Raw genomic sequence first — 23,898 nt, 5'->3', positions numbered from 1 at the left:
CAGTGCCTTAGACCGCTGCTCCACTTGGGAGGCCGTCGATCAAATGTATGATCTCCATACAATTTTTTATTTCCAAAACCAGAATCTGTAACAAACAGAGTGGACTGCGTTTTGTAGACTTTGCCAAAGTTTTTTTATTTTTTATTTAGGAGTGCAAGACCGAATTTAGTTTTTGCACACTTATCCTGTACTACTAAGAAAATTAAAAGAGACCTACGACCTTCTATTAAACCCCCCCCCCCCCCCAAACTCAATAACCCTATACACCAATATTTCCCTCTATTCCACATACCGGTACTTACAACAATACATCAACACATGCTTCACCGTGGTACTACTTGGTGGGCGCAGTGTGTACTCGATCACTCCCCCCCCCGAAAAAATACTACCTGGAACGTGTCCTCAGTCAACAGCCCCTCCTATACGTGGCAATTGGCTAAACAGACAGGACACGGGGACGCCCCTCACTGACGCGATTGAAGAATAAATATCAACGCCAGCAGATTGTTTCAAGAACACCGGCGAAATAGCCAAGTCTACAGAAACCCTCGTTTTTAAATTGGGCAATATACTTAGTATAAGATACATCATATTTTGTAAACTACAGTTGACTGAGTTTAGCTAGATATACTCTGCAAATAACAATTCCTTTAAAATGAACGGGCAATTGAACGGTTTCCATAACTCACTCATTGATGAAGACTGCTTTTTGTTCACCTCTGAATCTGTTGGAGAAGGACACCCAGGTGAGTTTGCGTCTGTCTTATTTTAGCTAGCTAGTTTCTATTTTCCAACATTAGGAAAGGTTATGTGGTAGATTCAGCGAACTAGCAGCAAAGTGCTGCCAAATGCCTGCCAGTCATTTTTACGAACACGCATAAACGTTAGCCAACATATTGTTCGTATGCCTCAGTCAGCTAGCTATTTGACTATTTTTCACGTTTGCTGATCTTTGAGTCGGCCGATATTATGAATGGGGAACACGAGCCAGTCAGGCCACGCGGGGATCGGGTGCTAGTTAGCTAGAAGCTAATGCTAATCCAGAAAAGTGTGACACTAAAATACTTGTCTGGATGGTCAAGTCGCCACCAGTGTTACGTGGTGCGTTTATTGAAAAACGTAATATGTATGCCATATTTTTATATATTCGTCGTTTTTCCTTTCATTGAATTTATTAGCACATTTTGGGCGAGTCGAACAACGGTATTACATCAGTAGACTGCGAGCTCGTGCACGTGACATGCGCCCCAGACGTAGTGCAGCTGCGAGCGCGGACCAATCGGTTTTGTTGTCTGGTCATTGGGTTAGCGGAGTTCTCTAGCCGTGGTGTATTTTAGTTCATTGCAGTGCGTGTATAGTAACAATTGTGTCGGTGATTTATTTTGATTTGACTGAAGCATGAGACCACGGTGTACTAATTTCACCTCAAATCACCATTGTTTCATGAGCTGAAATAAAAGATCCCAGAAATGTTCCATACGCACAACAAGCTTATTTCTCTTAAATGTTGTGCACACATTTGTTTACATCACCGTTAGTGAGCATTTCTCCTTTGCCAAGATAATCCATCCATCTGTCAGGTGTGGCATATCAAGACTATGATTAAACAGCATGATCATTACAGGGGACAATTTAAAAAGCGACTCTGAAATGTGCAGTTTTGTGTCACAACACAATGCCACAGATGTCTCAAGTTTGAGTGTGCAATTGGCATTCTGACTGCAGGAATGTCCACCAGAGCTGTTGCCAGAGAATTTTAATGTTAATTTCTCTACCATAAGCCACCTCCAATGTCTTTTTAGTTTGTCAGTACGTCCAACTGGCCTCAACCACAGACCACATGTGTGGGCGAGCGGTTTGCTGATGTCAACGGTGTGAACAGAATGCCCCATTGTGGGGCATTCTGTTCACCTCTACCGACAACAAACAACTGCATTTTATCGATGGCAATTTGAACGCCACGAGATCCTGAGGTCTATTGTCGTGCCATTCATCCACCTCCATCACCTCATGTTTCAGCATGTTAATGCACAGCCCCATGTCCCAAGGATGTGTACACGATTCCTGGAAGCTGAAAATGTCCCAGTTGTTCCATGGCCTGCATACTCACCAGACATGTCAGGCATTGAGGATGTTTGGGATGCTCTGGATCAATGTTTATGACAGCTCATTCCAGTTCCCGCCAATATCCAGCTTCTTCGCACAGCCATTGATGAGTGGGACAATATTCCACTGGCCACAATCAACAGCCTGATCAACTCTGCAAAGGAGATGTGTCGAACTGCATGAGGAAAATGGTGGTCACACCAGATACTGACTGGAGTTCTGATCCAAGCCCCAACCTTTTTTTTTTAAAGGTATCTGTGACCAACAGATGCATGTCTGTATTCCCAGTCATGTGAAGTTCATAGATTAGAGCCGAATGAATTTATTTCCTTATGAAGTAAAATCTTTGAAATTGTTTCATGTTATTATGTTTTTGTTTGCATTACAGTAGCTAGCCAGGTTTTGTGGCTACAGTCCTCATGTACAGGTTTAAGTGCAATGCTCACTCGACATTTGGGGGAGGGAGACGGCTCCATTGCAGCTGATTATCTAGGCTTACCTCCGCCCTAAATATAGGCCTAGGCCTCTTCTCCAGGGACTGCAGTGCAACTGTGGGCAGCCTGTTGCCTTATGTACCTTTTGTCACAAGAAGCTGCTTTAAGCAAGCAGTCAATGTTGTAACAATTCAGTGCATATGATAATCTTTTGAATTAAAAGCCAAACATGGTGCTAGTGGTGAGACAGTCTTGTAGAAACTGGTTCCTATTACTGTCCCCCTCCTTGCAGGGCTGGGGGGTGCCAGCCAGGGTGTGAATGGACTGTGGTTAGGAATGTGGCTACTGTAGTGCTTTGCAGCTGTCGCTCATATTGGTCCATTGGTTTTGCATTTGCAGGGATAAACTGCCTGGGGAAGTGTTCAGCTGGGTCTTTTTTTATATTTTTAAGCGGGATACACCCCATAACTCCCACTTCTTGTTTGACAGATAAGATTTGTGACCAGATCAGTGACGCTGTGCTTGATGCCCATCTCAAGCAGGACCCTGATGCCAAAGTGGCATGTGGTAATGATCAAGCACCCATTAAAAACATTTCTATAGATTTGTCCATGTTGCACTAACATGACCCTGCTTCTGTCACCCTTTTTATTACCCTGAATAGCTAATGCTCATGTTTACCTCACTCCCACTCACTTTCCTTCACTTGATTTTCTTCCATTTGTCCCCTTCTTTCTCTCACATGCTTTCTCTTTCTGTGTGCATTTTCTTCAGAGACTGTAGCTAAGACTGGGATGATCCTGCTGGCAGGGGAGGTCACCTCCAGGGCCAACGTCGATTACCAGAAGGTCGTCAGGGACACAATCAAGTACATTGGCTATGACGACTCCTCCAAGGGTATTATGGCGAATTTGCTCTGATTAGATTAAATTGCTCACTTCCATTGAAAACATGGTTTTAAGAGGTCAGTGTTTGCTTTAGTAGGTATAGAAAGTAACACAGAGGTTTGACTATTCCCGTCCAACAGGCTTTGACTATAAGACCTGCAATGTCCTGGTGGCTCTGGAGCAGCAATCCCCTGACATCGCTCAGGGTGTTCACCTGGACCGCAAAGAGGAGGATGTGGGAGCTGGAGACCAGGTTAGACGGCTCCTGTCTTTGAGTGTTTGTGTGAGGAAGTGACTGGGCCTTGACCGTATGATAGTGTTTGTTTTTGTCCCCGCTCCAAGTGTTTGACTGTGTTTTGTGTTGCAGGGTCTGATGTTTGGTTATGCCACTGATGAGACTGAGGAGTGTATGCCCCTCACCATCGTCCTCGCCCACAAGCTCAATGCCAAGATGGCTGAATTGCGCCGCAACGGAACCCTCCCCTGGCTGAGGCCAGACTCCAAAACTCAGGTTAGATTCAGCACTGTAGCCCATGAACGTCCATGCACCAAATATGGCAATGAAGTCATGTAAATCCCTTGTCCAGATCTTCGTAATGAAGCCAGCTTTTCCGATGCACTCCAATCACATGCAGGTATCCTAGTACCTTGTCAGACGTGTACTCTTTGAATGACATTTCATACCTCGTCTCCCTCTCTCTAGGTGACTGTTCAGTACAGGCAGGACCGTGGGGCCATGCTCCCAGTGCGTGTGCACACTGTCGTGGTGTCCGTGCAGCATGATGAAGTAATTTGCTTGGATGAGATGCGTGACGCGCTGAAGGAGCAGGTTGTGAAGGCTGTGGTGCCCACCGTGTACCTGGATGACGACACCATCTACCACCTGCAGCCCAGCGGCCGCTTCGTCATCGGAGGTCCTCAGGTGAGACTGAGAGATGTATTGTACACCACTGTCCTCAATAGACTAGAAAATGACCATCCAGAGAGATGTGATCAAGTAGCTACATGGTCAGTCAGATTTGTTTTTTAACCTGTTGAGGAAAGACGAACCCCTAGCCAACAGCCAAGTATTACACAACATTTTAAAGATACACTTCTCGTTAATCCAACCACAGTGTCCGATTTCAAAAAGGCTTTACGGCGAAAGCATACCATTAGATTGTTAGGACAGCAGCTAGACAAGAAAAAAACAGCCATTTTCCAAGCAAGGCGAGGCGTCACAAAAACCAGAAATACAACTGAAATTAATCACTAACCTTTGACGATCTTCTTCAGATGACGCTCCAAGGACTCAATGTTACACAATACATGTATGTTTTGCTCGATAAAGTTCATATTTATATCCAAAAAACCCATTTTACATACAGCGCGTAATGTTCAGAAATGTTTTGCCTCCAAAACTTCTGGTGAATGAGCACATCATTTTACCGAAATACTCATCATAAACGTTGATTAAAGATACAAGTGTTGTGCATAGGATTATAGATACACTTCTCCTTAATGCAACCGCTGTGTCAGATTTCAAAAAAGCTTTACGGAAAAAGCACACCATGCAATAATCTGAGTACAGCGCTCAGACACCAAAACAAGCCATACAGATACCCGCCATGTTGTGGAGTCAACAGAAGTCAGAAATAGCATTATAAATATTCACTTACCTTTAATGATCATCATCGGAATGCACTCCCAGGAATCCTAGTTTCACAATAAATGTTTGTTTTGTTACGATAAAGTCGATATTTATGTCCAAATACCTCCTTTTTGTTCGCGCGTTCAGTTCACTATTCCAAATGCACGAGCAGACATAGTAAAAAAAAAAAAAAAAAAGTATATTATAGATCGTAGAAACATGTCAAACAATGTATAGAATCAATCTTTAGGATGTTTTTATCATAAATCTTCAATAATATTCCAACCAGACAGTTCCTTTGTCTTAAGAAATGAAAAGGATCTCGGCTCGCTCTCACGGCTGCGCGCATGACTGAGCTCATGCCATTTTTCCAGACACCTGATTCCAATAGCTCTTATTCTCTCCCCATTCACAGTAGAAGCCTGAAACAACGTTCTAAAGACTGTTGACATCTAGTGGAAGCCTTAGAAAGTGCAATATGACCCACAGACACTGTATATTGGATAGGCAATCACTTGCAGAACTACAAACCTCAGATGTCCCACTTCCTGGCTGGATTTTTCTCTCTGGTTTTTGCCTGCCATATGAGTTCTGTTATACTCAGACATCATTCAAACAGTTTTAGAAACTTCAGTGTTTTCTATCCAAATCTACTAATAATATGCATATATTAGCTTCTGGGCCTGAGTAGCAGGCAGTTTACACTGGGCACGCTTTTCATCCGAATGTGAAAATACTGCTCCTTGTCCCAAAGAAGTTAGACATTTTGGTCTTGTCAACACGAGAGACATTTCCAAGGCTGTCCTGGGCTCCTTGGCTGACTCTCCCCCTCACAGGGTGATGCTGGCCTGACCGGACGTAAGATCATTGTGGACACCTACGGAGGCTGGGGGGCCCACGGTGGAGGGGCCTTTTCAGGGAAAGACTACACTAAGGTGGACCGCTCTGCAGCCTACGCTGCCCGCTGGGTGGCCAAGTCCCTGGTGAAGGCTGAGCTCTGCAAGCGCGTACTGGTCCAGGTCAGGATTGAGCTAATGGCTGCAACCTAATAATTTGATTTATGTCTTCTGTGGTTGTTTTCAGCTTGTGCATTCAGGTTTTGATTTGCTATAAGAGTCATTCACTTAGAACTGTTATGTATAACATTGAGATGAAAAGTAAAGATAGTATATTTTACAACCTGTCATGTGAATCTTGATCATCTGTGTTAATAAGAACTGGCTGGTTCCTCAGGTAGCCTATGCCATTGGCGTGGCCCATCCCCTATCCATCTCCATCTTCCACTATGGGACTTCTCAGAAGAGCGAGAGGGAGCTGCTGGACATCGTCAAGAAGAACTTTGACCTCCGCCCTGGTGTCATTGTCAGGTAGTGTGGAACAATGGTGGCTGCCAGTAACATATTTTGTTATCAGGGGTCCCATAGAGTCGGAGCTGGTCCTCATGGGTCTAGGGGTTCTACATTTGAATGGTGACGGCTTGGTTTGCCCTCTAGTAATCTGTGCATTTATTTACCCAGTTCAACACTATTGTGCTTTGTGTTCCAGGGAGCTCGACTTGAAAAAGCCTATATACCAGCGGACCGCTGCCTATGGCCACTTTGGGCGGGAGGCCTTCCCCTGGGAGGTCCCCAAAAAGCTCAAATACTGAACCCCCTCACCCTGAGCTATGGGTGTACTACAGAAAAACCTACAAGCTCTGGGAGGGACGAATGTCCACAATCACCCTCAAACTCTCATCCCTAAAGGAAACATTTTACACTCCTGTCCCCTCTACCCATCTGCAATTGCTTGCACACCCCCTGAAATCCACTTCCTGTCTTTCCCTCTGACAGTTGTTTTATTTTCACAGAAATGTATTTTCTCTCTTCTCCCTCCTGTTTCTGTACCTATCCCCCACCCAATGTTTCTCTGGTTGGAGAAATAACTTATGGCACATTTTAGGGCTGAAGAGTGCTAGGAGTTGCAATAGGTAATTAGGATGTAAATATTGTCCCCTTAAGTATTTACGATTAAAAGTAAAGTTTTTGCCATTTGTCAGATGTAACCAAAAACCCATTTGTCAAAGTGGAACTACATAACTCGAGTTTTCTTAACGATAGTACCTTGTTTGGAACAGTCATCCCTTCAGACCATGTTTTCTGACGTGTTACAGAGAAGTCAGAAGCTTCTAATGAACTCTGGTTCTGTTGGGATGTACGTTTTATCTCTATTCTCTCTGTCACATCCTTTGTCAAATTAAGATTACATGTGAAAGTTCTAGAATGTTCTGTTTGTCCTTTTCTGATAGACTAAGGTAAAGGCAAGGCACTTCCCCTCTAGACAGTGACCACTGGGTGTCGCTAGAGAAACTCTGCTTCAGTCTGCTCCCGATGGGCTCTCTTCACCATTTTGATAACTCAATACTTGAAAACTAATGTACGTGCTTCATTTTTGACTGCCTTTAGGGACCTTTTAACATGGATGCTGACAAGTGAGGAAGGTTAACTTAAAAAATAAACAACAATTAAAAATCATTAGAGCATTGTTTTACCCTCTGGTTCCTAAAGTGGTCCACTGAAAAACTTTGGGTTGCAGCCACTAGGTGGTGCTCTAAGCATTGGCCAGTGTTATTTCTATTTTGGCGACAAGGGTTTGGGAGATGACTGACTTCGCAGAAGTATTTTACCCCCCCCCCCCCACATGCCCACTGATAGAAGCAAAAGTCTGGCGGGTGTTGTACAGAGAAACCGGCCTCGTTTACAATGCTCTCTCTGTTGGGTGTGTGCGGACTGCATCATTTGCATTCTGTACATTCTTTTTAAATCTATTTTTTTATTTTTGGTGGTGAGGCGCAGTCTGGTTACTGAAGGTGTAAAAGTGCCTTTTTTATGTTTTTACCTCCCCACACACCCTGCCTGCTCCTGCTACCATCTCCAACCCCTCACATGTGATCCTCTCTTGATGCTTACATCCCCTCGGCTCAAATGTTCCATTTCCGAAAGACTTGAAATGCTCCCATGTGAAACTTTTGAATAAAAGTCTACCCTGATGTTCTGTACGTAATTCCTTTTTTAATTCTCAATATGCAACTCTTGCAGCACTAACCTCCATGGGTACTGAAACAGAAATACATTAATTGGGAGAGGTAGACTATCGTGTCCCTAATGAGGACACAATGTAATGTACAATGTTTGGAATTTCACTACACCATTGCTCCTGTTTGTAGAAATTATTTACATGAAAGAGTCAGTCAATGGGAAAAGTTATTTTATTTATTGCGTGATTTCATTTTGATAATGTCAGTAACCATAAAAGAATGAGCATGAAGAACACAAACAACATTCACAAGCAAGGTAATCTGATCATTTTCCTAGTACATTTAGCTTTGTAGACCACCTTTACTGCTAATATAATGTCTCTAAATAGTTTCAATGTCTATCATGTTCTCTTAATCCCTAGCCCGCAGGAATGCATTGATTAGTCATACTGACTGTTGTGCTGCCCGCAAATAAAAGTACAGAAGAGTTTTATAAAATCATATCATTGGCAAAATATTCAGTGCGATGTTCATGTGTGAAAGTGTTATCATATAGAACAATATTGACACAGTAAATAGCATATTTGTAATTTGATGTTGAAAGCTTTGGGATCTTCCATTGTAGCAAAGGCCTCAGACTCAGTCTTGGATTATCAATCTGAAAAGAGAGTGGGCGCAACATTTATTTAAAAGCCGAGTCGTTTGTGTGTGTGACAACCAGTTCATCTGAAACCTAAATAGCTTGCCTATCATAAAATGTATTCATTTGTGTTACTAGGATCGGTTTAATAAATCATAGGCCCCGTGTCTTTGTTTTTTATAACCCCCCTTCCTGACACATCCTAATGTTTTGTAAACCCATTCCGTACACAAAATTGCAATTCGTTGTGTGATAAATGTAACCTTGAAGAAAAAGCCTCTTTGTAATAATGCATAGGCTACAGTTGAGTAGATTTCCATTTTTTTTTTGCAGGGTCTGGAAAATGCGCCTTTTCATGCAATTCTACATAACATTAGCAGAATCTCTATTAATGCCAAGCAAATGACTGTGAGTGGCTACTCTGACAGTGACAAATGTATCAATAAAAATAATCTGGCCTTGTGGCCAATGAAGCGACACACAGATTCAATGTAGCCTACAATATTAGTATACAAAACAATACCAACACCTGCAGTATATTATAGGCTACAGTTGGCTACTAAATAAATTGCACACTGACTCACCCAATGATGAAGAAGAAGCCTAGGCTAGTACTCACCGGTGATGGCCGATCCGCTGTTCGTGGCAACAGCATATCTCATGATAAACTACTTTGATAAACAGTGATACTGTTCGCTCAACAACAAAACAAATATTCTACAAACAGATTAGTCTTCTCTTTTCAGCAGTAGGCATTTGCTTTCCAAACTATGTTTTTCCTGCGATTGTTTTTTTTTTAATTTGCAAAAGGCAAATTAACAGCCAACAATACAAATATAATCCATAGATGGCTGTTCCATTCAAATCAGGACTGGCAGCCATTTATAGTGTAGCCATGAGTTTAACAGTCAAATTTATAGGGTAAGAGGTTTCAAAACCCTTCTATGAAAAATATGTCTATGGCCACAATGCAACAAACTGTTCTATATTTTGGGGAGCATGCTGCACAAATTGTAAGGCATACCTGTAACTGCCAAAATAGAGAAAACACTTGACGAAATTAGGGATACAAAGTATATGGTATGGCGTGTAGGGTGCATTTTCCTGGCATGGTTTAGGTCCACTTGTAGGATCTATGCCAAGGTGGATTGAAGCTGTTCTGGTAGCTCGTGGTGGCCCAACACCCTATTAAGACACTTTATGTTGGTGTTTCCTTTATTTTGGCAGTTACCTGTATGTACTGTGATAACATTTAATCCACCGTTATTCTCTGTGGCTACATTATGTTCTCTGGTCTATTTTGAACATTGAGAGCGGGCTCCTGTAAACCCTTGCATTAAACCGACCCTGTGTGTTAAAATGTGGGATTAAAATGGATTTAATTGTAATAATGAGAACTTATTCTCAACTAGCCTACCTGGTTAAATAAAGGTGAAATAAAAAAAATAAATGAGGTGAAATTAAAGATCCCAGAAACTTTCCATACGTATTAAAAGCATTTTTTTGCACACATTTGTTTCTATCCCTGCTAGTGAACATTTCTCTTTTGCCAAGATAATCCATCCACTTGACAGGTGTGGCATATCAATAATCTGATTAAAAAGCATGATCATTACACAGGTGCACCTTGTGCTGGGGACAATAAAAGGCCACTCTAAAATGTGCACTCTAAAATGTAAACAAATGCAGACCACATGTATGGCGTCGTGGGCGAGCAGTTTGCTGATGTCAACGTTGTGAACAGAATGCCCCCTGATGGAGGTGGGGTTATGGTATGGGCAGGCATGGACAACAAACATAATTGCATTTTATCGATGGCGATTTAATGCACAGAGATACTGTGACGAGATCCTGAGGCCCATTGTCGTGCCATTCATCCAGCTCCATCACCTCATGTTTCAGCATGATAATGCACAGCCCCATTTCGCAAGAATCTGTATACATGTCCTGGAAGTTGAACATGTCCTAGTTCTTCCACGTTACCCATTGAGCATGTTTTGGATGCTCTGGATTGACGTGTACTACAGCGTGTTCCAGTTCCTGCCAATATCCAGCTTCTTCGCACAGCCATGGAAGAGGAGTGGGACAACATTCCACAGCCCACAATCAACAGCCTGATCAACTCTATGTGTAGGAGATGTGTCGCGCTGTATGAGGTAAATGGTGGTCACTCCAGATACTGACTGGTTGTCTGATCCACGCCCGTAACTTTTAAGGTATCCGTGACCAACAGATGCATATCTTTATTCCCAGTCATGTGAAATCCATAGATTAGGGCCTAATGAATTAATTTAAATTGACTGATTTCCTTATATGAACTGTAACTCAGTAAAATCTTAGAAATGGTTGCATGTTGCGTTGATATTTTTGTTCAGTGTATGTTGAATTTCATATTTGACATATTTTATTTGACCTTGTTTCAATGTTGATAGTAAAATGGTATGTTTGAATGCAAAGAGTGTGCAAAGCTGTCATCAACGCAAAAGGGTGGCTACTTAGAAGAATATAAAATATATTTTGATTTGTTTAACACTTTTTGGGTTACTACATGATTCCATATGTGTTATTTCAAAGTACAAAGTAGAAAATAGTAAAATAAAGAAAAACCCTTGAATGAGTAGATGTGTCCAGATTTTTGACTGGTACTGTATGTCTACACTATCCAAGCAGAAGATATCTCTTTCAAATGTTGATATGTGGTTGTGTTCACAATTCAATATCCAGTTTCTCTACAAAATAATGATTGATATGTTGGATTTACATCTCTCAGTTAATGAATATCACTAAATCAAATCCAACTTAAATGCACTTCAAATATAGTTTTATTTGATTTATTCCTATTCTTCAACTTAGAATTTTGGTTGAGATGGAGACATAAATCCAACATATTACTAACTTGTAGATCAACCCACCGTCCGTCATTAAAAATAAAATATCCAAAGGTAAAAGTGTATTATTAATATCACTAACTACTTCTAAACTTCCAAAGATCCATTCAACCATGGATGAATGATAATACTGTATGAAAGATGATCTCTTCCTAAATATTTTGTCAAATTATACATTTTGTATAATTTGGTTTCTTAGAAACAAGGGGTGGCTTAACTTACCCTTTCCCTCAATTTACCCCTCTCCCTTACTGGTTGATGACCCTTTTCAAATCCAATGTATTTCCATGTTGATTCTATGTCACAATATGTTGACAAATTTCGTTGAAACAACAATGATTAAATCAGTGTGTGTGTCCAGTGGGTTGTCATTCAAAAGTCATGTCAACCCCTATTAATTCATGTGATTTGTTAGGCCAATTTGTACTCCTGAACTAATGTAGGCTTGCCAAAACAAAGGGGATGAATACTTATGCATCAACTGTATTTTAGTTATTTAATTTGCGTACATTTGTAAAAATGTACAGGATTTTTTTTCACCTTGACATTATGGAGTATTTTGTGTAGATCAATGACCAAATGTCATAGTTAAATCCATTTCAATCCCACTTTGTAAAGCAACAAATGGGGAAAAATCCAAGGTGGGTGAATACTTTTTATAGGCGCTGTATTTACATCAAGAGTCAACTTACCGTCCACTTTGAGAGTAGGTGCTGGGCAGAGGTTCTTACTTCCACGCAAACTTCTGGCAGATTGACACCATCTTTAAAAGACAAATTGCATGCAAAGATTTAAATACCTTTGTTCTGTTATGAAATGTGTACTATACTTTTTTGTATTTTCTTGATGTATTTCCTATTGTGTAATTTCTTGTGTGCTTGCCACAGCCTTCCCTATGGCTCAGTTGGTAGAGCATGGTGTGTGCAACACCAGGGTTGTGGGTTCAATTCCCACGGGGGGCCAGTACAATTTAAAATAAATACACATTTAAAAAAATGCATGAAATTAAATGTATGAACTGTATTCACTACTGTAAGTTGCTCTGGATAAGAGCATCTGCTAAAATGTAATGTTAATGATTGTGTGATGCAAGGCTCCCTTAGTCTTAAGAGACATTAGTCTCAATGGGACTCCTTGATAAAATAAATAAAGGTAAAATAAAACTTTGTTGGTGTGTTCAGTGGCCTTACCCCGCATTCCAGGGCAGTCTTGAGGTCTCTGCAACTGTAGCTGGTGCCCAGAGAGCATGGGTCCCCTCCCTGTTCTCCTGCCTCTATCACTCCCCCACACAGGCCCACTCTCTGAGAAACAAACAAACTTAAAGTACATCCCCACCACATAGAAATTTTGAATTCATTAACCTCTACGGGATCGGTGTCCCCCCGTGGGACAGTTGAGCTAACGTAAGTAACAAAATAAATTCCCAGGATATAAACATATCTGATATGGGCAGAAAGCTTCAATTCCTCTAAATCTAACTGCATTGTCCAATTCACAGGAGCTATTACAGTGAAATAATACCATGCTATTGTTTGAGGAGAGTGCACAATTATGAACTTGAAAATGTATTAATAAACCAATTAGGCACATTTGGGCAGTCTTGATACAACATTTTGAACAGATATGCAATGGTTCATTGATCAGTCTAAAACTTTGCACATACACTGCTGCCAACTAGTGGCCAAAATCTAAATAGCGCCTGGGCTGGAATAATACATTATTACCTTTCTCTTGCATTTCAAAGATGATGGTACAAAAAAAATACAACAAACGCATGTTTTGTTCTTTGTATTATCTTTTACAAGATCTAATGTGTTATATTCTCCTACATTCATTTCACATTTCCACAAACTTCAAAGTGTTTCCTTTCAAATGGTATCAAGAATATGCATATCCTTGCTTCAGGTCCTGAGCTACAGACAGTTAGATTTGGGTATGTCATTTTAGGCGAAAATTGAAAAAAGGGCCAGGTCCTTAGTGACTTTCATGTTATGTTACAGTGTGTAGTCGAGTGAATCTAAACATGACATACCTCACACACATCAAGGGCAGACTCTGGTTTACCCAGAACCCACTTCAGCTGGTGCCCATGACGCTGGGTAAAGCCATCACACTGAAAAGAGAGAAATAAGACATGAGCCCAGAGGCATCTATAAGGCCCCTATGTGAGATGAGAGGAGATGTAGACCAGGGGGCAGGGCTGACCTTGGGCAGGGCCTTGGGGTGGAGCTGGCAGACAGAGGCCAGGAAGGAGGAGGTCTGGGGCTCTGAAGCATTGGAGCCCAGCTGTAGACGAGTCAGAACCGCCAGGGTCAGACAGGAGTCACAGTCAGACAGAGGAGCACTCTCTGAGAGGGAGAGAAAGAGGGAGAGGAGAGAGGGAAATAATAGAGAGACATTTCAAAACAGAGGATTATATAGAAGAGGAAATGATGCAGAGAAAATTGCTTATATGGTGGTGGTGCAAAGCAGGGCAGGAGGGATGAACAATGAACTCACCCAGGACAGGCGTATCCATGCCATGACAGGCTTCGACAAGGGTGCATATGGCCTCAGGGGTGGCGTAGGTCAGGAGCATGTCCATCAGCATCTTACCATACTTCTCTATCAGGTTCTCACACTGCTTCCTGTAGGACATGGGTAGAAAACCACACACCTTCCCCAGCAGATCAATCACAGCCATCTGGGAGGGGAAACAGATACAGGGCATTGGGAAAAGGATTGTTTGTGTGTGCGTACACGCACACACATGTAGGGTGGCAGGTAGCCTAGCGGTTAAGAGTGTTAGGCCAGTAACCAAAAGGTTGTTGGTTCAAATCCCCAAGCTGACTAGGTGAAACATCTGTCAATGTGCCCTTGAGCAAGGCAACTTAACCCTAGTTGCTTTGGATACAAATGTCTGCTGAAATATAAATATGTGTGTTAGTGCACAACAGACTCTGATTGGTAAACTTAACACTGTGGGTGTACAATTGAATGCTTTTTAAGTGTTTAGATGAGAACCACCAGAATGTATTTTTATAAAGACTTTTCAAAGTGTTGCCCTTTTAACAGTGTTACAGTGTATATTTCCTAACACCAGCGATGTAGGTATTGAACACTATATTGGGTGACGACAACACTTTTTAGTGTGTTCCAACTGATAGTTTCTAACACCAGTGGCATTAAATTGTTACACTAACTCAGTGGTGTTCACTGATACCGTGTATTTTGGAATTTGAATATTACTCTAACAGTTTACTAGCTTATAAACTGGCTACATCACATTATGCTGGCTTGCAAAGTTATGTGTAAATCCTATTGAATTCCAGCCAGATTGAGGATATCCAACAATGTTTACTTTTACCTGCAACCTGCATTTAGAATGACTGCCAAGGTAGGGCTCGAAAAAATGTAGACTACCTAAACTATCTAAACTGGAACAACCATCTCAGCAATGGGTGCAATAAATCCAACTACTAACAGATTGGATTAGTTTAGAAAAATGTCATGTTATTTACATTTGTGTAGCATAAAATCAATGTACATGCAAAAAAATCTAAAAATCTACCTGCAATTTTTACAACTCTTAGTAAAAAAAAAGGCAGTTGTTTCAAAACTCTAAGCACATTTTCAAATGACTAATTACAACACACAAAATCATACAGTCACCTTTCCATAAAACTTAATCATCTAGAAATACATTTCACATTGCAATACATGTTCATATAAAAGTAATTGCCTTTCACAATGCAATGCTCACATTACCATTGATATGATTATCTCCTCTTTTGTTAAAATACATTTTACTGTAACTTAATCCGACTGCTCTGAATTAATGATCACTTAAACATTTGACATGTCAACTGGTTTGTCTACTACAGATTTTGAGAACTACATAATTAAAATATATGTCTGTAAAGTAGAAACATAAAAAGTATGATTTACTGTATACTCAAATGTACTACTATGATGATGACTATGAAGATTTTACTTCACAGTACATAAAAAACAATCTGACATTGACAAGATCAGATATGTACTGTAAGTAACAAATCAAAGTTTATTGTTCGCATCCACAGATTAGCAGATGTTACAGCAGGTGCAGTGAAATGCTTGTATTTGTAACTCTAACAGTGCAGTAATACAATATCAATACAATACCAATATGCAAATAATCCAGAAAGTCCAAAACAAGAAAGAAATGCATCCCCCAGTACTGTAATATTTGCCATTTACGTAGCAGATACTTTAATCCAAAGTGACAACAGTCTACACATTTTGGTATGTGACCCCAGTGGAAATCAAACCCACAACTCTGGTGTTGCTAGTGCCGTGTTCTTATGAACTGAGCCACGTACAGGACCAATACAATACAGAAGTACAATACAATACTGTAAAATACAATACATGATTACAATACAGGTGGAAGATTGCCATCCTATAAGCGTACCACCCTCCTTCAGGCCATGGATGAGGCATGCAATGATTTCAAACCAGACCTAAATCAGACTTTGATTTGCAATGCTAGAAGGTTATTCCCAGGTGCATGAACAATAAGGATATTTACTTTGATTTCGATGAGAATCTATGTCACAATGCTCAAGACAGGCCTGATGCAAATTAGTGCCTGCTAAACATTGTTTCTTTCATTTCTTTCATTTGATTACATTTTGAAAGCTGTATTCAATGATCACACCTTTGATCACACATGGGATAGTGTACCTAATATGAAAACAGTGTAATGTACTGTAATTTACAAGTGTTACTAGTATGGAGTTTTGTACAAAGAGTTTTGAAAATTCACCACAAATTCACCATAATACAAAAAACTGTATTATTATTTTTTTTAAATCACTTTGGTACAATTTTCACAAGTATGTGTTACATTTTCACAATACTAAACACAAAAATCATCAAAATGGCTAATGTTTTTAAAACTCTAAGCACATTTGTAATTGACTGAGTACTACAAATAAATTCACAAAGTCACTTGTTCATTGCACCAAATCACTCTTTCAATTTGGATGCATAATCAACCTAAGTATCTGCTTTTCAAAATGCAACATTCACTTGACTTTTGATTTGATGTTCTTATTTGTTGTTAACAATACAAATAATCAGACAATCACTTAATCAAACTGTTCAAAACTGATAACTACTGAACCAAAATTATGCAGTGCTTGTAGTTAGCATATACAGTATAGTTTGATAACTGCTGAACACAGTAAATGTATATATGTTTGCCTCATAAATGTATCAATCTGAAATCAATTTATGATGGAAGGTAAACCAAATCATATATGTATGTGCCAGTGTGCTTCAATAGGAAGTGGAAAGAGTCACTCTATGTGCTACCATTTGGAACGATAGTGTACTGTACAATGATCTGATGAAATACCTGTGTTATATATAACAATATAGTTCACTCATTATCTGAATTTCATTGATACACTGTAAGCTGATGAATTTCAAGCAGACAGGCGATACTGTATCATTTGACAAGTCCCGTTGTCACGCCCTGGCCATAGAGAGGTTTTTTTATTCTCTATTTTGGGTAGGCCAGGGTGTGACTATGTTCCTTTTTCTATGTTCTTTATTTTCTATCTTTTGGCCGGGTATGGTTCTCAATCAGGGACAGCTGTCTATCGTTGTCTCTGATTGCGAACCATACTTAGGTTGCCATTTTCCCTCCTTGTGTTGTGGGAAGTTGACTTTGTTTATGGCAATTAGCCTTTAGCTTCACGGTTTGTTGGGTAGTGTTTATTGTTTTGTTCGGCGTCTTTTCTAATAAAAATAATATGTACGCTCACCACGCTGCACCTTGGTCCTCTCCTTTCAACCAACGTGACACCCGTAGAAAAGGTGATCTTGTAAAATGTAGCATGGGGCAGAAATGACATACAACACCGTGCTACGTTTTTACAGTAGCCAACTCCTTTCCAATACCCCAATTTCTGATGATTTGTCCTACCTATTTACTGTATAAGAATAATACAATTTAAAACTGATAGACATATTTCTCCAAATGCTCACAATCTGCCATTGGATACAAATTATATATATTTTTGCAAGTTATAGTCAAATACTGTATGGAAAATGATATTTACCATCTGCTATTCTTTCTATTCAGCACTTCAAAAAGAATAGTTTTGAAATGCGTGTCTTGTATTTTTTGGTATTGGACTAAATGGTAGTTAAAATGACTAAATGGTGAGCCTGTCATTATCTGATATATTGGTGACTAAATTAAATGTACTCATGGTATTTCATTAATTTTGCATGAATGAGTCAGGGGTGAAAGGTGTGTGAAACCTCTATGAATACATAATCAAAGGTTCTGAACATAAGATAGGGGCATTACAAGTGTTATCAGTTTAGAGTTTTGTTCTAAGAGTTTTGAAAATATACAACTTACATCTGAAAAATGTGCCAAAGTGATTGAAAAAAAAAGAACACTAACACAGGCAACACCTCGATTGAATAACAGTATTTTCAAGATATGAACAACAGCTGGGGTGTGTGTGTTCCTGTGTGCATGCCTTTTAAACAAATAGAATCCCTATGGCAGGGTTCCCCAACTGGTGACCGCGGGTGTTTTGATTTTTTTGGACATAAAAAACTGTAAAAACACCAGGATATCAGCTCCAAGTGATTTTAATTTAAGAAATCTGTTCCCAGGTAGGCCTATTCCCAAGTAGGCCTATTCCCACGCATACAGAGAGAAACCTGAGCATATACAAATGTAAACAAGGTTTGAAATTATTATGTTTTAGTAAAACATTATATCTGTTTGGGCTTCTTGCCGTCAATTTGCCTTCTACAAATTATTTGAAATTATGTTACGGCCCCCCTGACCATCTGCTCAAGAAAATAATCGTCCCGTGGCTGAATCTAGTTGATGATCCCTGCACTAATTCTATTTCTATGGCATGCCTTACCTCAGTCCTTATTTTCGGCAGCATACTCTCCAGGGACTTGATAAGATATATGCAGAAGGTACATTCTGGCGAGAACTGCACCTGGTAGACAAAACAGAAAGAAAACAGAGGGAGAACGAGAACAAGATAAAGACAGACAAACAGTCAGGTGCAGACAAACAAAAACAGTCAGCGGGACGCAGAGTAGAGGTCAGAGAGAGAGAGCATTAGTCCTGTTCTTTCTGTCTCACCTTTGACATTGTCATGGCTGACTTCAGACCCTCTTGAATGTGATCGGTCAGCAGGCTCTGCTGCTGGCTGTCTGACTGGGAGCCACACAGTCCCAACACGGTACACACCTCAGTGGGTTTCTGTGGGAGAGGAGAGAGGCTCAATTCACGCTCATTCAGTCAGAATTATATCAAAAATAACAAACCAGGATCTTTCTCAACCTCCCGCCAGCACTTACGAAGAAGCTGGTCAAGAAGGTGATGACCAGGGGGAGGTTCTTATCCACTTGCTCCCGGCACAGTTTGGGGGACGCAGGGCCTGGCATGAGGTCACATAGTTTCTCCAATTCGCCCCTGATCTCGGCCTGGGGATGGAGGAGTGGGAGGCATCAGTTGAAATCATTTTGTGTCACATTAAGGAAATTATGTTTTACAATCATTAAGACATATTAGAGAATGTATTAAAAGCTACAGTAAAGTACATTTATTTTTGCATACCACTGGTATGTTGGGCCACTGACTGTGTTTAAGAAGAATGAACTATTCAGGGGTGAGATTACACAGACCGAAGTGCCTGACCAGCCTCAGAGGAAAGGGGAACTTAGAAGTCAGAAATACACTGTGAACTGCTTTTATAGTTACTTTTATATAGAAAAGAGGAAGTGGCTTTCTAACTCTCCAAAACAGCAACGCAGAACAGAAACACAAACTGTACCACTTATGTTGAGTGAGGGTTTGTGGGAAAAAACAGGTGAAAACCATTTCAGGAACTGAAAGTGTCTGTTGTTTCTCATTGTGTGCGGAAAAGAAACCTGAATGCTTTATCTGCAGCAACAAATAGGAAGAAAAACGGACCCAGGTGAACGAGCATCATATGCACATACAAGTAGTACTGATGTGATGGTTATATGTTTCTGGGTGTTATTATGACTGATTCAAATGTATGGTATGTATGGTTCAGGGGTGCATGTTCTGTCGATGCATTCACCTGTATGTCCGGGTTGGAGATAAGGTCTTTAAGGAGTTCAATTATTTGGGTACAGTCCTGGCAGCTGTCCCCTTTCTGAGAGGAGGAGAGGGAAAGAGAAGAATTATTCCTGAAGGTACTCCCTGAAAAGCAGTGCTGGATTTCTATGAAATGTTCTTTTGTTTTGCAAAACATGTCTCCGGTCTTTTATACCTGCTTCTATAGTCTATAGACTGAAAACCTGTTTTAAAGAAAACAGAAGTGAAATTGGCTCGGTTCTTATTAAGACACAAAATATTATGACCCCATCACTGAAAGATAACATTCTCAAGAACATGTATGTGTCTTCTGTTTCCCTATACAATGCCCACAAGCTTCATTAGAACAGAGTCAGTGGAGGCTCCTCATAGGAGGAAGGGGAGGACCATCCTCCTCAGTGAATTTCATAAAAATAAAAATAATGAAACATTTAAAAAGTTATCCTTTTTAGATAAAACAATTCTAAATATATTCACGTCAGCAAATAATTGATTAAAACACAGTGTTTTGTAATGAAGGTCTACAGTAGCCACAGCAGCACTCTGTAGGGTAGCACCATGGTGTAGCCGGAGGACAGCTGGCTTCTGTCCTCCTCTGGGTACATTGACTTTAATAAAAAAGCTAGGAGGCTCTTGGTTCTCACCCCCTTCCATAGACGTACACAGTAATTATGACAACTTCCGGAGGACGTCCTGGAGTGGTGTAAAGCTCACCGCCATTGGACTCTGGAGCAGTGGAAACTCGTTCTCTGGAGTGATGAATCACACTTCACCATCTGGCAGTCCAACGGACAAATCTGAGTTTGGTGAATGCCAAGAGAACGCTACCTGCCCCAATGCATAGTGCCAACTGTAAAGTTTAGTGGAGGAGGAATAATGGTCTGGGGCTGTTTTTCATGGTTCGGGCTAAGCCCCTTAGTTCCAGGGAAGGGAAATCTTAACTCTACAGCATACAATGACATTCTAGACGATTCTGTGCTTCCAACTTTGTGGCAACAGTTTGGGGAAGGCCCTTTCCTGTTTCAGCATGACATTGTCCCCGTGCACAAAGCGAGGTCCATACAGAAATGGTTTGTAGAGATTGGTGTGGAATAACTTGACTGCACAGATTCCAACCTCATTGCCCGACCTCAGTAATGTTCTGTGGCTGAGTGGAAGCAAGTCCCTGCAGCAATGTTCCAACATCTCGTGGAAAGCCTTCGCAGAAGTGTGGAGGCTGCTATAGCAGCAAAGGGGGACCAACTTCATATTAATGCCCATGATTTTGGAATGAGATGCTCGGCGAGCAGGTGTCCACATACTTTTGGTCATGTTGTGTATGTTGACTATGAGGTGACAATCATGGTTAACAGTCATGATATGAAGGTTTGACTTTTTTTCGCCTGGTCACAGATAGCTGATGTGTTGTGCACTGAAGTCCACAAGCGAAGGAAAAAAGTGAGAGGAGGAGAGAGTTGCGAGAAGGAATTATATATACAAGGAGCAAAGTGATCATGCTGTTTTTATGTGGCTGCTATGAAAGTCAACTGTGAATGCGTGTGATCAGGGGTGTATTCATTCCACCATTCTGTTGAAAAACGTTTCTTAAACGGAAGCAAATGGAACGAAACGGGGATAAACATACCTGAATTTTTCCAATAGAAACTCTCATTTGCATCTGTTGGACTAATGATTACATCCTAGATCAGCTAGATGCAAGCAAGAGTGTGCAAGGCAGTATTGAATGTGTCACTGTCTGTCACCTTGATTACTCAGTTATCTCAACCTGTGCACCTACATTATAAACTTTCATTCATAGGCTAGGTTGTAGCAACCTCATGATGGGAACAGGGACATTTTGAGTATCATATAGTAGCCTAAACCTATAGATGTTACATTGAGCTGGGTGAATGGAAAATTAATGACAGTCATCCAATATGCTCTAATAGAAATAAGGCCATGCTCATAAAATATACAATTATCCTCCCTCATTTTAAACGGCACCTACCCCCACTGAACAGAGAAGACAAGACTAGGCACTAAATCAGACTGGGAGAAAAGTTTCCATCTACAGTTTTTATGCCAGTAAAGTCATACTGTATGAGAAAAAATCAAGACACCTGTGATGGAAATAAGACATTTCGGTACAATTTTATAAATGCCAACAGATCATTTGTTAGTTGACATGGTGGGATTTTTTCTGTCGGTAAAATGAATTATTCGAGAAAAGGCGTTGGAAACGAGTTTATGTGCAAATATTGATATAATAACCATCATATGGAAGTAAACTTGGAATCCCGCGATGACATGTTGTGTGGTCCTCCCACTACCAGGTCTACTCGGAAAACCAGCCGTTTTTAAACTACGTACATATGAACTAGTTTATGATGAATTCCACAGAGTGGTGAACGTGCACGGCGATGAGTTTGATGCTCCTTTCCAATAAATATTGAGGGTCTTAATCTGGTGACATGATGATCGATGCTTAACTGCAGTTTGACAAATACAAATATTCTGGCTGTTATCCATAATAATCTCATAATGTGACTAGCCTACCCGTACACTCTACCCGCTCTGTATTTACGTGTTGTTGGCTAGAGCGCAGGTGCCAAGCACAGAGGAGGCACATTTGCTATTTTACGCAATAATTTTTGTGACAAAACTACCAGTAGAGTTGAACATGCAATTGAAACACACTGAACTCTAGATTTGTATTCGATACATGAACATTTTTGCGAAAAAACATACTTCATTCAACTTGAAATACTGTCAAAAGTATTGTCAGACTGATTTGTAATAGACTGCCATAGCCCCAATTAAAATATTAAATAAACATTGGCCGTTGATTACATAACCTTTGGTGAGAACACAAAAATGTATTAATTAATCAAAATGGGATCATGGGTGAAAAAAGTTGGGGAACCCCTGGGAACTAATCTGATTGATAATGCTATTGATAATTATACTTTATTTGATTCATATACTGTAGTAATGATATTGATTATGGAGCACATTATCTGGTCATTTTCTCTTAGTAAAACACATTAATATTTCAATATTTTTTCTCTATATTTTTTGGCTTTTTGAATCCTGCCAGGTGGTTGTTAGTATGCAGCACAATGTTGCATACACTGGGATTCCTATACTTTGTGGGTTAAAGGGGGGAATCATTGTTTTCAAAATAAAAATAGTTCTTACTTTCAGCTTGTCCCAGGCGTTTTGTGTTCCATCCCCACCGACAACCCTTGCCAAAGCTGTGGAAAGATACAAATATGAAGAAAAATAAAATCTGTTATAAAAATGTGTCTCCATAAACACTTTTTTCCATTTGTGGTTCTAAATGTCTCATGAACAAGATTATATATTTTAATTACATGTTTAATTAAAACATGAATGTATATGTCAATAATGTACATTGAATTAAATATACTATAACATCATATTCATATGTTATAGTATTAACCAAAACTGTGTGCAATTGTATAGCATACCTGTGGTCTGGTAAGAAATTAAGACAACGAGTGCAAGCTTGAAAGAGGCCATCATAAGTCAGTCTCTTTCAAAGACTACTTGGAAAATGAATAACCGCTTAATGTAGGACTTGGGTATAGACAGGGGCCAGCTGCCACAGAAAGCCCTCGCCAATCAGAGCCTGACAGAAAACCACAGGTTGAAGTGTGATAAGCTATTTCTATTCTCTTTTGTATTGCGGAACTGAGTTGTACAAAAGTAATGAGGGTCTCAATTCAATATAAACTGTATCTTTTGTTTCAGTATTTATTTATTTTATTTAACCTTTATTTAACCTTTATTTAACCTTTATTTAACCAGGTAGGCTAGTTGAGAACAAGTTCTCATTTACAACTGTGACCTGGCCAAGATAAAGTAAAGCAGTGCAACACAAACAACAACACAGAGTTACACATGGGATAAACAAACGTACAGTCAATAACACAATAGAGAAAGTCTATATACAGTGTGGGCAAATTAGGTAGAATAAGGGGGGTGGGGCAATAAATAGGCCATAGTGGCAAAATTATTACAGTATGGCAAATTCAAACTTTGGGCTGATAGATGTGCAGAAGATGAGTGCAAGTAGCAGTACTGGGATGCAAAGGAGCAAAATAAATAAAATAAATAACAATATGGTGATGAGGTAGTTGGATGGCTATTTACAGATGGGC

At 40.2% G+C, this 23,898-nt stretch overlaps 2 protein-coding genes across 3 annotated transcripts; one reads left to right on the top strand and one right to left on the bottom strand.

Annotated features, from left to right (window-relative positions):
- The first annotated feature begins 462 nt into the window (after positions 1 to 462).
- mat2aa (methionine adenosyltransferase 2Aa) lies at positions 463 to 8,085 on the top strand. The gene is made up of 9 exons (XM_029769564.1): positions 463 to 746; positions 3,030 to 3,107; positions 3,315 to 3,437; positions 3,568 to 3,680; positions 3,795 to 3,938; positions 4,131 to 4,349; positions 5,894 to 6,076; positions 6,291 to 6,424; positions 6,603 to 8,085. Exons 1-9 carry the CDS (start codon positions 656 to 658, stop codon positions 6,703 to 6,705), a joined length of 1,188 nt encoding a protein of 395 aa, XP_029625424.1. The 5' UTR covers positions 463 to 655; the 3' UTR covers positions 6,706 to 8,085.
- A 201-nt stretch (positions 8,086 to 8,286) lies between these two features.
- LOC115204190 (prosaposin) lies at positions 8,287 to 23,331 on the bottom strand. Of its 2 annotated transcripts, XM_029769565.1 has the most exons (12): positions 23,206 to 23,331; positions 22,913 to 22,968; positions 19,719 to 19,793; positions 18,970 to 19,095; positions 18,752 to 18,871; positions 18,522 to 18,602; positions 14,101 to 14,284; positions 13,807 to 13,949; positions 13,634 to 13,714; positions 12,792 to 12,902; positions 12,294 to 12,364; positions 8,287 to 8,731 (listed from the first exon to the last, which is right to left on the bottom strand). In XM_029769565.1, the coding sequence occupies exons 1-11, from the start codon at positions 23,258 to 23,260 to the stop codon at positions 12,329 to 12,331; spliced, it is 1,068 nt and encodes a 355-aa protein (XP_029625425.1). In that variant the 5' UTR covers positions 23,261 to 23,331; the 3' UTR covers positions 8,287 to 8,731; positions 12,294 to 12,328. The 2 variants fall into 2 exon arrangements, with proteins under 2 accessions (XP_029625425.1, XP_029625426.1); XM_029769566.1 differs by lacking the exon at positions 19,719 to 19,793.
- Positions 23,332 to 23,898: the final 567 nt, after the last annotated feature.

The sequence above is a fragment of the Salmo trutta genome, chromosome 12, assembly GCF_901001165.1.
Source record: "Salmo trutta chromosome 12, fSalTru1.1, whole genome shotgun sequence".
In the NCBI taxonomy this organism is placed as follows: Eukaryota; Metazoa; Chordata; class Actinopteri; order Salmoniformes; family Salmonidae; genus Salmo; species Salmo trutta.
The sequence above is the reverse complement of the archived record's forward strand: the minus strand, read 5'-3'. Positions and strand labels throughout refer to the sequence as shown.